Source organism: Protomyctophum bolini, assembly GCF_963924005.1.
Source record: "Protomyctophum bolini genome assembly, chromosome: 11".
Lineage (NCBI taxonomy): Eukaryota > Metazoa > Chordata > Actinopteri > Myctophiformes > Myctophidae > Protomyctophum > Protomyctophum bolini.
The window spans coordinates 4,799,300-4,811,273 of NC_137872.1; the positions used below are offsets into that span (position 1 = coordinate 4,799,300).

At 44.8% G+C, this 11,974-nt stretch overlaps 1 protein-coding gene across 4 annotated transcripts in view; it reads right to left on the bottom strand.

The window, feature by feature from the left end:
* The window catches only part of cd9r (CD9 molecule related), a 31,687-nt gene extending 20,451 nt beyond the window's left edge, over nt 1–11,236 (bottom strand). For 2 of the 4 annotated variants that reach the window (XM_080776140.1, XM_080776137.1), the window contains exons 1-4: nt 11,107–11,236; nt 10,589–10,699; nt 3,550–3,655; nt 1,726–1,823 (exon numbers count right to left, since the gene is read on the bottom strand). In XM_080776140.1, the coding sequence (XP_080632266.1) occupies nt 1,726–1,823; nt 3,550–3,655; nt 10,589–10,654 (270 nt within the window). In that variant the 5' untranslated portion in view covers nt 10,655–10,699; nt 11,107–11,236. Of the gene's footprint in view, nt 1–1,725; nt 1,824–3,549; nt 3,656–10,588; nt 10,700–11,089 lie in introns of all 4 variants that reach the window. The other 2 variants (XM_080776138.1, XM_080776139.1) reach the window with 2 other exon arrangements.
* Between the last annotated feature and the right edge of the window lie 738 nt (nt 11,237–11,974).

An 11,974-nucleotide genomic window follows, 5' to 3' on the forward strand; every position in this document is an offset into this window, starting at 1 on the left:
GCCCACAGCCGTCCTATGAGACACAGACCGAGTAGAAAAAAATCGTTCCATTTTATCATGATTATTAGTGAGGACCTATTATATGAAGATAGGTTGAAAAGTGGTGAAGTGGTCCTTTAAATCATTGCTTACTCAGTGTTGAGTTCGTCGACTAAAACTACCTTTTTTCACTGACGACAACTAAATGGAAACTAAGCTATGATGACTGCATGAAACTAAGACTAAATATACTGAGAATTTCGTCAACAAATAAAAACTATACTAAAATGTTAGGAAGGGACTCGTGGACAAGAGATCCAGTATATAAGTCATTTTACACTTGGTCGCATGCTGAAAATAGCAGATCTACAAGCTCACAACTTCTGAGCTTGTAGATCGGCTATTTTCAGCAAGTGTAAAAACAGTCATTATACGGCGGCATCAAGGCCCACAAGGTCACTCATTTAACTATAAACCTATTTATATGTAGCAATTGTGCAAACCATCACAATATCATGAACACTGTGTAATATAGTGGAGGTTTGAGCTGGAGCCCAGTTAGTATCTGTAGTGAGATGATTTAATTCTAGTAGCTGCATGCACTTTGTACTGCATAAGATATTGCCATCGTCAATCTACTTCATCAAAGACACTGCACATCCAAACATATACAGGATCTCACTGTTGAAGTAAAAACCCATCCGCTTATTTAGAACATAAAAAATACAGTATACGGTAAGCTTTCCGTTATTCACATGACTGCAGTTTTATTGTTCTTGTATTGCATTGTATTGTAGCTACTGTATTTGTTTTTGTATGTCTAGTTTTACTGCCAGGGCTACAGATGTAAATTAGCTTATGGCTAACTCTGGCACATTTGCATGGATGTGAAAACTGACATGTTGATTAATGAGCATTGTCCCCTGTCAAATAGAAAAAATAGAAAAATACCGAAATACAGAAATTAAGCAATAACCCTCCTAAAACAACCTGCACCCTCAGATGTCTACCGCAGGTTCCAGATACCAGTCTGCACACCGTGGGGGACCGGGCCTTCTGCTCGGCAGCTCCGCCCGGGCCCGAGGAACAGCCTCCCCGCGGTCTGGAGACTTATAGTGAGTGCCGCAGTCTGCGGAATCTTTTAAAACCGTTGTCACCCAATGTCCCTTTTGCGCTTGACTTTTTATGTTTTGTTTTGTTTAGTTTAACCTTCTATGATTGATTATGTGTTTTTAACCTAGTAGCGCTCTGGGATTCCTTGTGAATGAAAAGTGCAATACAAATAAAATTCATTCAAGTTCATAGCGCGGCACCGAGTGTCGCGCTATGAACTTGTAGGTCTGCTATTTTTGAAAAATCGTGAAAATGTGCCTCAAATCTTTGGATATATTATTACAGAGTGAACATTTTAACTCAAATCTTTGCTTCTGGGGAGGTCCCTGGAACAACATATTGGGGAGGAGGCATATTATATTACATATAATTGTTGGGGTCTTTTTCAGAAAACTGTCAGGATTTTGAAGACATTTTTTTAAATTTCAGGCCTAAATGGGTTAATAAATTAACTTTAGAACTCATCGTGTGATGCTTCAGTCTGCCGTCATCTGTTCTCCGAGCTCGCTGCGGACAATTAAGTAACTCAAACTGAACGTGTCCATCATGCACTTCCCACCCTTAATGGGAGGATTACTGTTAATTCACAACAGAGTCGGTGCTACTGTAGGAAGAGGACGGTTTCTCTCTCACCACTTGGAGGGCGCATCGATTCTCATTACAGGCACCGAAGTCTCCGAAGGCCACCACGACCAGCATCACCGAACCCAGGGAAATCAGTACGGTCACACCTGTTTACATCATGAACACAGTGACATCAGTACGGTCACACCTGTTTACATTATGAACACAGTGACATCAGTACGGTCACACCTGTTTACATTATGAAACACAGGGAAATCAGTACGGTCACACCTGTTTACATCATGAACACAGTGACATCAGTACGGTCACACCTGTTTACATTATGAACACAGTGACATCAGTACGGTCACACCTGTTTACATTATGAAACACAGGGAAATCAGTACGGTCACACCTGTTTACATCATGAACACAGTGACATCAGTACGGTCACACCTGTTTACATTATGAACACAGTGAAATCAGTACGGTCACACCTGTTTACATTATGAACACAGTGACATCAGTACGGTCACACCTGTTTACATTATGAACACGGGCGACAGGAGGTAAGAGAGGAAATTGGTCAATTCAATGCCTTGATCGAGCTGAGATGTGTCAGTTTAGTTTCATTTCTCTGGAAACGGGAGAGAAAATAAGAGCACCAAAGTCTGTCACTAGAGGTTGCTATTGTAACCCAGTTTTCTTTTCACACAGTGCCAATTATCTAATGTAATCCTGGGCGCTACACTTCCTCTGCCAACCTGGGGGGGGGGGGGGGGGGGCAGCGGACTGTCCTCATGCCTCCTTCTATGCGTTAGGAGTCCAAGCTGCTTCTTTTCACCTGACAGAGGGGAATTTCCCCGGCCGGACGTAGCGCGTGGAAGGGACACGTTATTCCGACCAGTTCCTTTCCCCTCCATCAGGCATGTATTTGTATTATTATTATCGCCATAGGGGATCTTAGATCTCCTCATTTAACCCATTCTGACCTGAGATCAGATTCATACGAGGTTTCCACTGGACACACACTGGTCTGATGAACCCATTCTGACCTGAGATCAGATTCTAAAAATGTCAGTCGTTCTTCGAATTTTTCAAAAATAGCAGACCTACAAGCTCGTATCGCGCCACTCGGTGGCGCGATATGAGCTTGTAGATCTGCTATTTTTCAATAGGTAAAGCATAACATGATGCTAACACCAAAATGGGTGCCCGGTCAGAATGGGATAAGAGCTGTGTTTTTGTATCATCCCGGCCGTTTCACTCATATGGATATGAAGCGTCAACTGACTGAGAGAAAACGCTATTGTTGTTACAGCTGCTGAATTACTTACATTTAGAAACAGAGCAGACCGTATCAAATATGAGTGACTGACTGACTGTTGTGAACGATACAGAGCCACCTCCACGACAATATCGCAGAGACAGCTTGTTTATTTTTGAACCACAATTCTTATATGAGACGACTTTAAGATGACCCCATGTTATTCTCCATAGAGAAATTACTTCCGTTGACGTCAGGACTTCGGCACTCTATATCCCGTGAAATTATAACTGTTTTAAGCGTTATGTTATACTTGAGCTGTTGAAAAATAGCAGATCTACAAGCTTGTACATCTGCTATTTTTGAAAAAATCGTGAAAATGTGGCGCAAATCTTTGAATGTGTATTCTTTCAGAGCAAATATTTTTTTAACTAAAATCTTTGCTTCTGGAGCAACAACATATTTTCAGATCAGCGGCCAATTTCATATGTCTGGTGGTCCTTGACATGAAATGGTTCGAGGACCACTGACATAGAAACTATAGGGTTTTCAGACAGACAGAACAGACATGTTATAGAATCTGTTCTCAGGTCTGCGGCTTCATGATATAGCGAAGTTGAACTCACCGATGACAAATGCACTTGTGTTGAGCATATCTATTTCAAAGAATCCCCTGGTGTCATTGCTGAATCTCAGCCACAAGCCAAGGGCCAACATAGCGAACCCCACCACCTGCCAAAGAAACAGCATGTTACATTCTTTATGATAATGATGATAACGATAATGAATGTATTTATATAGCACCTTTCCAAACAACGCTACCAAGTGCTTTATGTACAGTGGCAGAAAATAACAATAAAGGGTTAAACGGTATACCTAGATCAACACGTGCAATCAATGGGTAACAGAAATGTAACAGACTTTTGAAACAAAACAACAGCGGAAACCGGCGCTAAGTAAAGGCCTTAACCCATTTTGTACGGGAACCCCTTTTGGTGTTTTAAAGCATTATTATACTTTAGCTATTGAAAAATAGCAAGCTCATAGCGCGGAACTGAGTGCCACGCTATAAACTTGTAGGTCTGCTAAAAAAAATCATCATGAAAATGTGGTGCAAATCTTTGAATATATTCTTTCAGAATGAACATTTTAACTCAAATCTTTGCTTCTTGGGAGGTCCCTGAAACAACTTATTTTCAGATGGGGGTCGGCGGCCAATTATACATATATTTTTGGGGGTCCTTGACATGAAAATGTTTGAGAACCACTGACACAGAAACATGTCATGATTTAGAAGACATTTTGTAGAATCGGTCTCGTCGAAATGGGTTAATGGCATTTCTATCTCTGGGACCCCCAATATATTATATACTGTAAACTCAAAGTGAACTAGAGCGCGGTGCCCGTGTTGTGATGTCAGAACAGGCCAGCTCCATATATGGAGATATAGGGGTGATCAGGTCCAGGTCCCGGGCAGAGGCTTTTGTGTTGGTTCTGGACAAGCGGAAATACACGCCCCACCCAGTTATTATGTACGTGTCCCTTTCATGCCCATAAATGGAGTTCTTTGTCATGCATGCCAAATGGACATCCGGAAATGCAGAGTACCCGTTCCACCCCTCTGTCTGTGTCCCTTTTGTGCCCATATGTGGAGATTTCTGTACGCGTCTCTCTGTGTCCCTTTATTCCTATATATTGGAGTTATGTGTGCAGGCATGGAGTGTGGTGGTGATCCATTATGGTGAACAGGCCAGCTTATGTAGTTCTGTGTCAGGCATGCCCAAATATGGAGTGTTGTGGTGATGGTCAGAACAGGCCAGCTCCATATATGGACCCTGGGCATCCAGGGGCCCTGTCTGTCCAGGGGCCCTGCCTGTCCAGAGGCCCTGCCTGTCCAGGGGCCCTGCCTGTCCAGAGGCCCTGCCTGTCCAGAGGCCCTGCCTGTCCAGGGGCCCTGTCTGTCCAGAGGCCCTGCCTGTCCAGGGGCCCTGCCTGTCCAGGGGCCCTGTCTGTCCAGGGGCCCTGCCTGTCCAGGGGTCCTGCCTGTCCAGGGGCCCTGCCTATCCAGGGGCCCTGCCTGTCCAGAGGCCCTGCCTGTCCAGGGGCCCTGTCTGTCCAGGGGCCCTGCCTGTCCAGGGGCCCTGCCTGTCCAGAGGCCCTGCCTGTCCAGAGGCTCTGCCTGTCCAGGGGCCCTGCCTGTCCAGGGGCCCTGCCTGTCCAGGGGCCCTGTCTGTCCAGGGGCCCTGTCTGTCCAGAGGCCCTGTCTGTCCAGGGGCCCTGTCTGTCCAGGGGCCCTGCCTGTCCAGGGGCCCTGCCTGTCCAGGGGCCCTGCCTGTCCAGGGGCCCTGTCTGTCCAGGGGCCCTGCCTGTCCAGGGGCCCTGTCTGTCCAGGGGCCCTGCCTGTCCAGGGGCCCTGCCTGTCCAGGGGCCTTTTTGTGGACGAACGTGGGTACGAACGACCGGGCACGGCACTCCCTGGAACGTGTGTGTCGAAGTTGAAGTCATAGTGGGGAGAACGGTTCTCGAGTTACGTGGATTACACCCGTACAGAGACATGATGCATTGATTGATTGATAGATTGATTTAACTCTGAGAGTGCACAAATGGAACCATTCGTATACACTCTCAGAGTTACAGACCCATAAGGGTCCATTTGGTCTATCATTTAGCTGGGGACCCCCCCCTGGGGACCCCCCTCAAGGAACCTATATGGTATACTCATACAGTAGCCTCACTGTACAGATAATCTACTATGTTAGACAGATATTAGGTTCTTAGCTTGCTTACGATTCGTGATGACTATTTCTATGTACTTGATATGTTGTTTTTGCTTTTACTGTAAAGCGCTCTGGATTAAGAGCGTCTGCTAAATGTCTGAATTGTAAATTGTAATATAGGCTGTCATGCATTGCAACAAATGTTCATTTTAGTCGTCGGGAAAGTTTAACAAACTTAACTCATAGAATGCTGAAAGCGTTTTTAAACGTTTTATTATAGCCAAGCGCAAGAAGCGCATAACGTTTTTATACGTTTTATGGTCCAAAAAACGTTTTTTTATTGATTACTATGGTTCAACTATATTTGCGTCCGGACAACTCATAATGTAACACCGATCGGCTCTAAAAAGAGTTAAAACCCCCCCCTGCTGAAAAGAGGTGTTGGTCTGAGAAGCGTCTGGCACCGCCTATTGGTTGGTCTATGCGAGGACGTACGACGTAATGGATACGGCCGTCCGGCATAGACCAACGCAGATGTCAGGGGATCTAAAATGGATGGGACAATGCTCTTGTCTGTGTGAATACACTCGATTCCCCCTCCCCTCCTGTTTCTACATGGTTTCTCCCGAGGGAGAATGGTGGGGGGGGGGGGTCTCTTCCTCTTGGATCGCATTGGCAGTTCCCCCCCCACTCCCGAGTCCCCCTGCACTCTCATTCTCGGAACAAGATACAACGCGATTTGCTCTCTGCCCGTATATAAACCTGCAACGATCGGCATTTGATTTCATAACGTAACGTTTGCCAGACACATGTGGAGTTAGTCATGGACAGATTGCACATCATTATCGAGGGCCCGCCATGATACGTTGGTCGCTGATCGCAAGCCGTACTGCTGCTGCGCTGCTGGCATCCAACCATCCAATCCATCCCCCTTTCTCGTTACAACAGGCTATTATAAACTCACCGTCGAGCAGCCTGCCCTGCACCTAATGTGATAAAATGAACGGCAGGACAAAATCGGATCGATTATTATCTGTCTATCAGCAACATACGGGTGTTTGTCTTGCAACGACAGGTGGTGCTTTCTCGTTTTTTTTCTTCCAAATACGTTGACGTGCTGCTTCTGCTGACTGCTGCTGCCGCATCCATCTCGTTGTTTTTCTTGTTTTTTTCCCAAACATGTCCAGACACAATCCGATCCAGTCTCGCGTCTCACCTTATAGATACGCGAGACTGGATCGATGAGGTTAGTGGTATGTCTGGACATGTTTGGAGCGGCACACGACAATCGACAATAATGTTGATTATGCAAGATCATTTCCTCAAAGCCTAGTTGCCCCCCCCCCCCCCCCCCGTTACTGCGATTGTTTGTAGCTCGAATCACAGAATGAGTTCAATGAGCGTAGGGAGAGGGCACATATGGGGCTACGATTGAAGAAAGTTTCCAAGTCCGTTTTATGATCAGATAATGTGCATCAAGACTCTCTGCTTTCATAAGAAAAAAACTAATACTGTAATTGCGAATGCAATGAGCACTTACTATGAGACCTAGCAGATCACGTCTGTCTGTCTGTCTGTCTGTCTGTCTGTCTGTCTGTGTGTGTGTGTGTGTGTGTGTGTGTGTCTGTCTGTCCCGCTTACTGTATATGTGGACCTGGCCCTTTTGTGCCCATATATGGAGCTGAGTGATTTGTGAGTCATGGTGACATGAGTGTGATGGCGTGGTCCTGCTTTGGGGACTCCTTATATGGTTATGGCTGAGTCATGGTGACATGAGTGTGATGGCGTCTTTTGTGACCATATATGGAGCTGGCGTGGTCCAAGCACTAACTATGACACCCTGCAGATCATGTCTGTAATTTATTCTAATTGTTATTGCAATTTACGATCTGCGTTCGCCTTCCGCGTTCGCGCGTCTTACTCGTAATAATAAAAATCACACCCCTGTGAAGTGAGCAGTGCAATGTTGTGAAGTGAGCAGTGCAACATTGCACTGCTCACTTCACTGGGGTGTGATTTCTATTATTATTACAGTATTAGTATTTTTCTTATGAAAGCAGAGAGTATTCTGTTTCATACGGTATATAGTATGTACATGTCGCTATAGGCCTTATTTTGTGAATATTTAGTTGTTAGGTCCATGCTCTCTAAAATTATCTTTTTCAGAGAACTTTAGAGATGGCATGGGCCTGAATAACTATTATTCACAAAATAAGGCCTATAGCGACATGTACATACTATATACCGTATGAAACAGTCGACTCTCTGCTTTCATAAGAAAAATACTAATACTGTAATAATAATAAAAATCACACCCCTGTGAAGTGAGCAGTGCAATTGCACTGCTCACTTCACAGGGGTGTGATTTTTCTGGGTGGTATTTTTCTTATGAAAGCAGAGAGTCTACTGTTTCATACGGTATATAGTATGTACATGTCGCTATAGGCCTTATTTTGTGAATAATAGTTCTTCGGGTCCATGCCTTCTCTAAAGTTCTCTGGTGGGCGCAAGCTGCATTCAATAGCCAATTAGTGACAAACTGTATATGTGTACAATGTGTACTGTTTTCCTCCTAAAAGTAGACATTCAGGGCTTTCATTCGGTATATGGTTTGTATAGGATATTATTTGTGCTCAATTTTATATCGGTCTTTTGAACTAAAAAAACTGAACTGAAATGTCTGTCAACTTCAGGCCTCCATATCTCTGTTGTTTTTTTTCACAAGCAGCGTGCAGGCAAAAGCAGGTGTTAGAAAAAGGTCAATATCTCCAGAATGGAAGATGGTAGAATCATATTTTTTTTTTAAAATTGAAGTGGACAAGTTGGGCTTTCTTTTTATTTATGCGATTGTGATTCTCGCTATAAGAGGCCCCTCGCTGTGGGCCCCCCAAAAAGTTCAAAAAGCCCATGTTAAGCCTTCAGCACCAGTAAGCCTTGGTCCGCTAGAACCTGTAGCAGTCTATGTGTTAAGAAAGGATAGTATTGCGCCTATAGCTATTACGCCAGTGTCTCCCAGAGTGGGGTCCATGAGGGAGTTCCAGGGGGTCCCCATGGCTAAATGATAGTTTGGAACCAAATGGACCCTTGTGTCTGTAACTCAGAGTGTACAAATGGAACCAAATGGACCCTTGTGTCTGTAACTCAGAGTGTACAAATGGAACCAAATGGACCCTTGTGTCTGTAACTCAAGAGTGTACAAATGGACCCTTGTGGGTCTGGAACTCAGAGAGTGTACAAATGGACCCTTGTGGGTCTGTAACTCTGGGAGTGTACAAATGGAACCAAATGGACCCTTGTGGGTCTGTAACTCTGGGAGTGTACAAATGGAACCAAATGGACCCTTGTGGGTCTGTAACTGGGAGTGTACAAATGGAACCAAATGGACCCTTGTGTCTGTAACTCAGAGAGTGTACAAATGGAACCAAATGGACCCTTGTGTCTGTAACTCAGAGAGTGTACAAATGGAACCAAATGGACCCTTGTGGGTCTGTAACTCTGGGAGTGTACAAATGGAACCAAATGGACCCTTGTGAGTCTGGAACTCAGAGAGTGTACAAATGGAACCAAATGGACCCTTGTGGGTCTGTAACTCTGGGAGTGTACAAATGGAACCAAATGGACCCTTGTGTCTGTAACTCAGAGAGTGTACAAATGGAACCAAATGGACCCTTGTGTCTGTAACTCAGAGAGTGTACAAATGGAACCAAATGGACCCTTGTGGGTCTGTAACTCTGGGAGTGTACAAATGGAACCAAATGGACCCTTGTGAGTCTGGAACTCAGAGAGTGTACAAATGGAACCAAATGGACCCTAACGGGTACGTTTGGGTCCATTTGTACACTCTCACAGTTAAATTAGCATTGTTTTTACAATATAAATCGGGGTCCCAGAGATATAAATGCCATTAAAACGGGGGACCGTAGACTGTCAAACTGGGGGTCCTTGAAACGGAAAATGGTTGAGAATCAGCGCTAGAGCCGTAACAATCTTCTCTTATGGGGGTCCCTGGCATATAAATGGGGGGTCTGATTACAGGGTCAATTCGGGGGTCCTTGACATGAAAACGTTTGGGAACCACTACTGCAATGTCTACCAAATCAGTGGTTCCCAAAGTGGGGTCCGGGGACCCCCAGGGGTCCTTGAGGGAGTTCCAGGGGGTCCCCAGCTAAATGAACCAAATGGGTCCTTATGAGTCTGTAACTCTGAGTGTGCAAATGGAACCAAATGGACCCGTTCCATTTGTACACTCTCAGAGTTAAATTAACATTGATTTTACGGTATAAATTGGGGTCCCAGAGATAGAAATGCCATTACATGGGGGGTCCGTAGCCTAAATGCATGTAAAACTGAGGGTCCTTGAAAATCTTCTCTTATGGGGGTCCGTGGCATGTCTTTTCAAATGGGGGTCTGTGGGATAATTAGTGGGGGTCCTTGACATTAAAAAAGTTCTGGAACTGCACTATTACAATGTCTACTAAAAATGGCAATGTTTTGCAGATGGAAAGCATGCAGGTCTCCTGGCCTAGTGCCTGTACTGTACTGTACACCGACTGTACACTGGCCCAAGGACTGTATGCGTGGGTGAGCCACTACTGAGAGGATGACCCCTGGTCGCTGTCCAAGGTGCTGATTCTGCTGAAAACACGATTCCCCCCCCCCCCCCCCCTCCTCTCCCGTCCCGTCCCCTCCCCTCCCCCCTCAATGATAGCCTTCCGGTACTTAACGACGACAACTCAACTATATCTTCCAACAACATTTTAGTGTTTATACAACAAACAACGCCTTTTTTTGCAGGGCGCTTTTATAATGTCCCTGGTTGGACTCGGCGTTGAACTTATAAAGCGAGAAAAAAAAAGAGACAAATCCTCCCCGTATACGTTCCAAATCAAACACGGCCTGACTTTCATTCAATTCAGATCGACTGTATATAGGAGGCTAATGTACTTACAGCGAAAAAGATGTTGAAAATGATGAGGACATATTTGCATAGCTGTCCGCATCCGTCCAGTGCCATGATGGTGAAAACCTTTGCCTTTTTCTTTCCTCCTTCTTCTTCTTCCTGCGGTAAACACACACGTAAGAAGAAGGCACTTGCAAAGTATGCGCGATATTAAATAAAACAGTCGCTCGCGTTAGTATAGGCCTGTGTGTGTGTGTGTGTGTGTGTGTGTGTGTGTGTGTGTGTGTGCGCTGCGATGTACAACACGACACGACCCAACAAAATACACACCATCTCTGACTGCGATGACTGTATTAGCAGTTTATTACTTATTACTACATGCTACAATTATACGTTTCGTGTGAGAGCCTAGGTTATTATATTAACGCCGAGGAGATCCCAACGGTTTTGTAATTAAAGGCATCTTCAGTAATGCACACATACAGCCGCTATCGTAGAGATTACATCGTTTATTAGCGTCCATTTCAATGCGGAGGATAGACATTTAACAAAAAAAACAAAAATACCTCTATCGGCGAGCGCTCCCCTAGGTGCCCTGGGTGTGATTATCCGTCGCACTATCACAGATTAGACAACATGTAAGTACAATAATAAGCTTTGTTGCGACGGAAGTCCTAAATAGGATCACGAAGTGGCAAGTGTGGCAACCCCCCCAAATCCCCACCCCCCTCCTCCCCCTCTAGTCCCATTGGCTCGGCGGCTTGATTGACAGGAGCACACACCAATGAGAGGAGAGGAGGATGAGCGGTGGCCAGTGCATGGATTAAGGGTAAAAAAAGGGAGAAATGAAAGTGAACGAGTGAGTGAGTGATTTAGTAAATGAAACCTAGCCGACTCTGGGCTGGTTGTTACCATAATAGGACATCCCGGGTTAATCCGGGATTCCTATGATGGGATTCCGAAACCTAGCCTACTGGAGTTGAACAGATTATAAATTAATTATTTACAGTCAAACATATCACTACTCCTGTTTATATTGGCCTGTTTCTATTCATTAGATGCATTTATTATTTTATTTATTAGGTCAAACACTGTCATTTACTGTCAGTTCTTGTAGTAATATCTTGACTTCTCATTCTGAAATGAATGATATATATATGGCCGGAAAGTAACACGCACGCACGCGCGCGCGACACACGCGCGCGCGCACACACAAACAATAGGGTGTTCCCATGTTGGGGGGCCCTAGGAAAAGACATTTGGGGAAGGGGAAGAGGGCAAGTAAGTTCACACCATACATTGCAGTATAAATATGCTAATGAACCCATATGTTGCTGAAGTATAACTGAATGTTCAACAAAACGAAAAACAACAAACAAAACAAACCCAAGAAGCAAAGATTTGAGTTAAAAACGTTCGCTCTGAAAGAATATA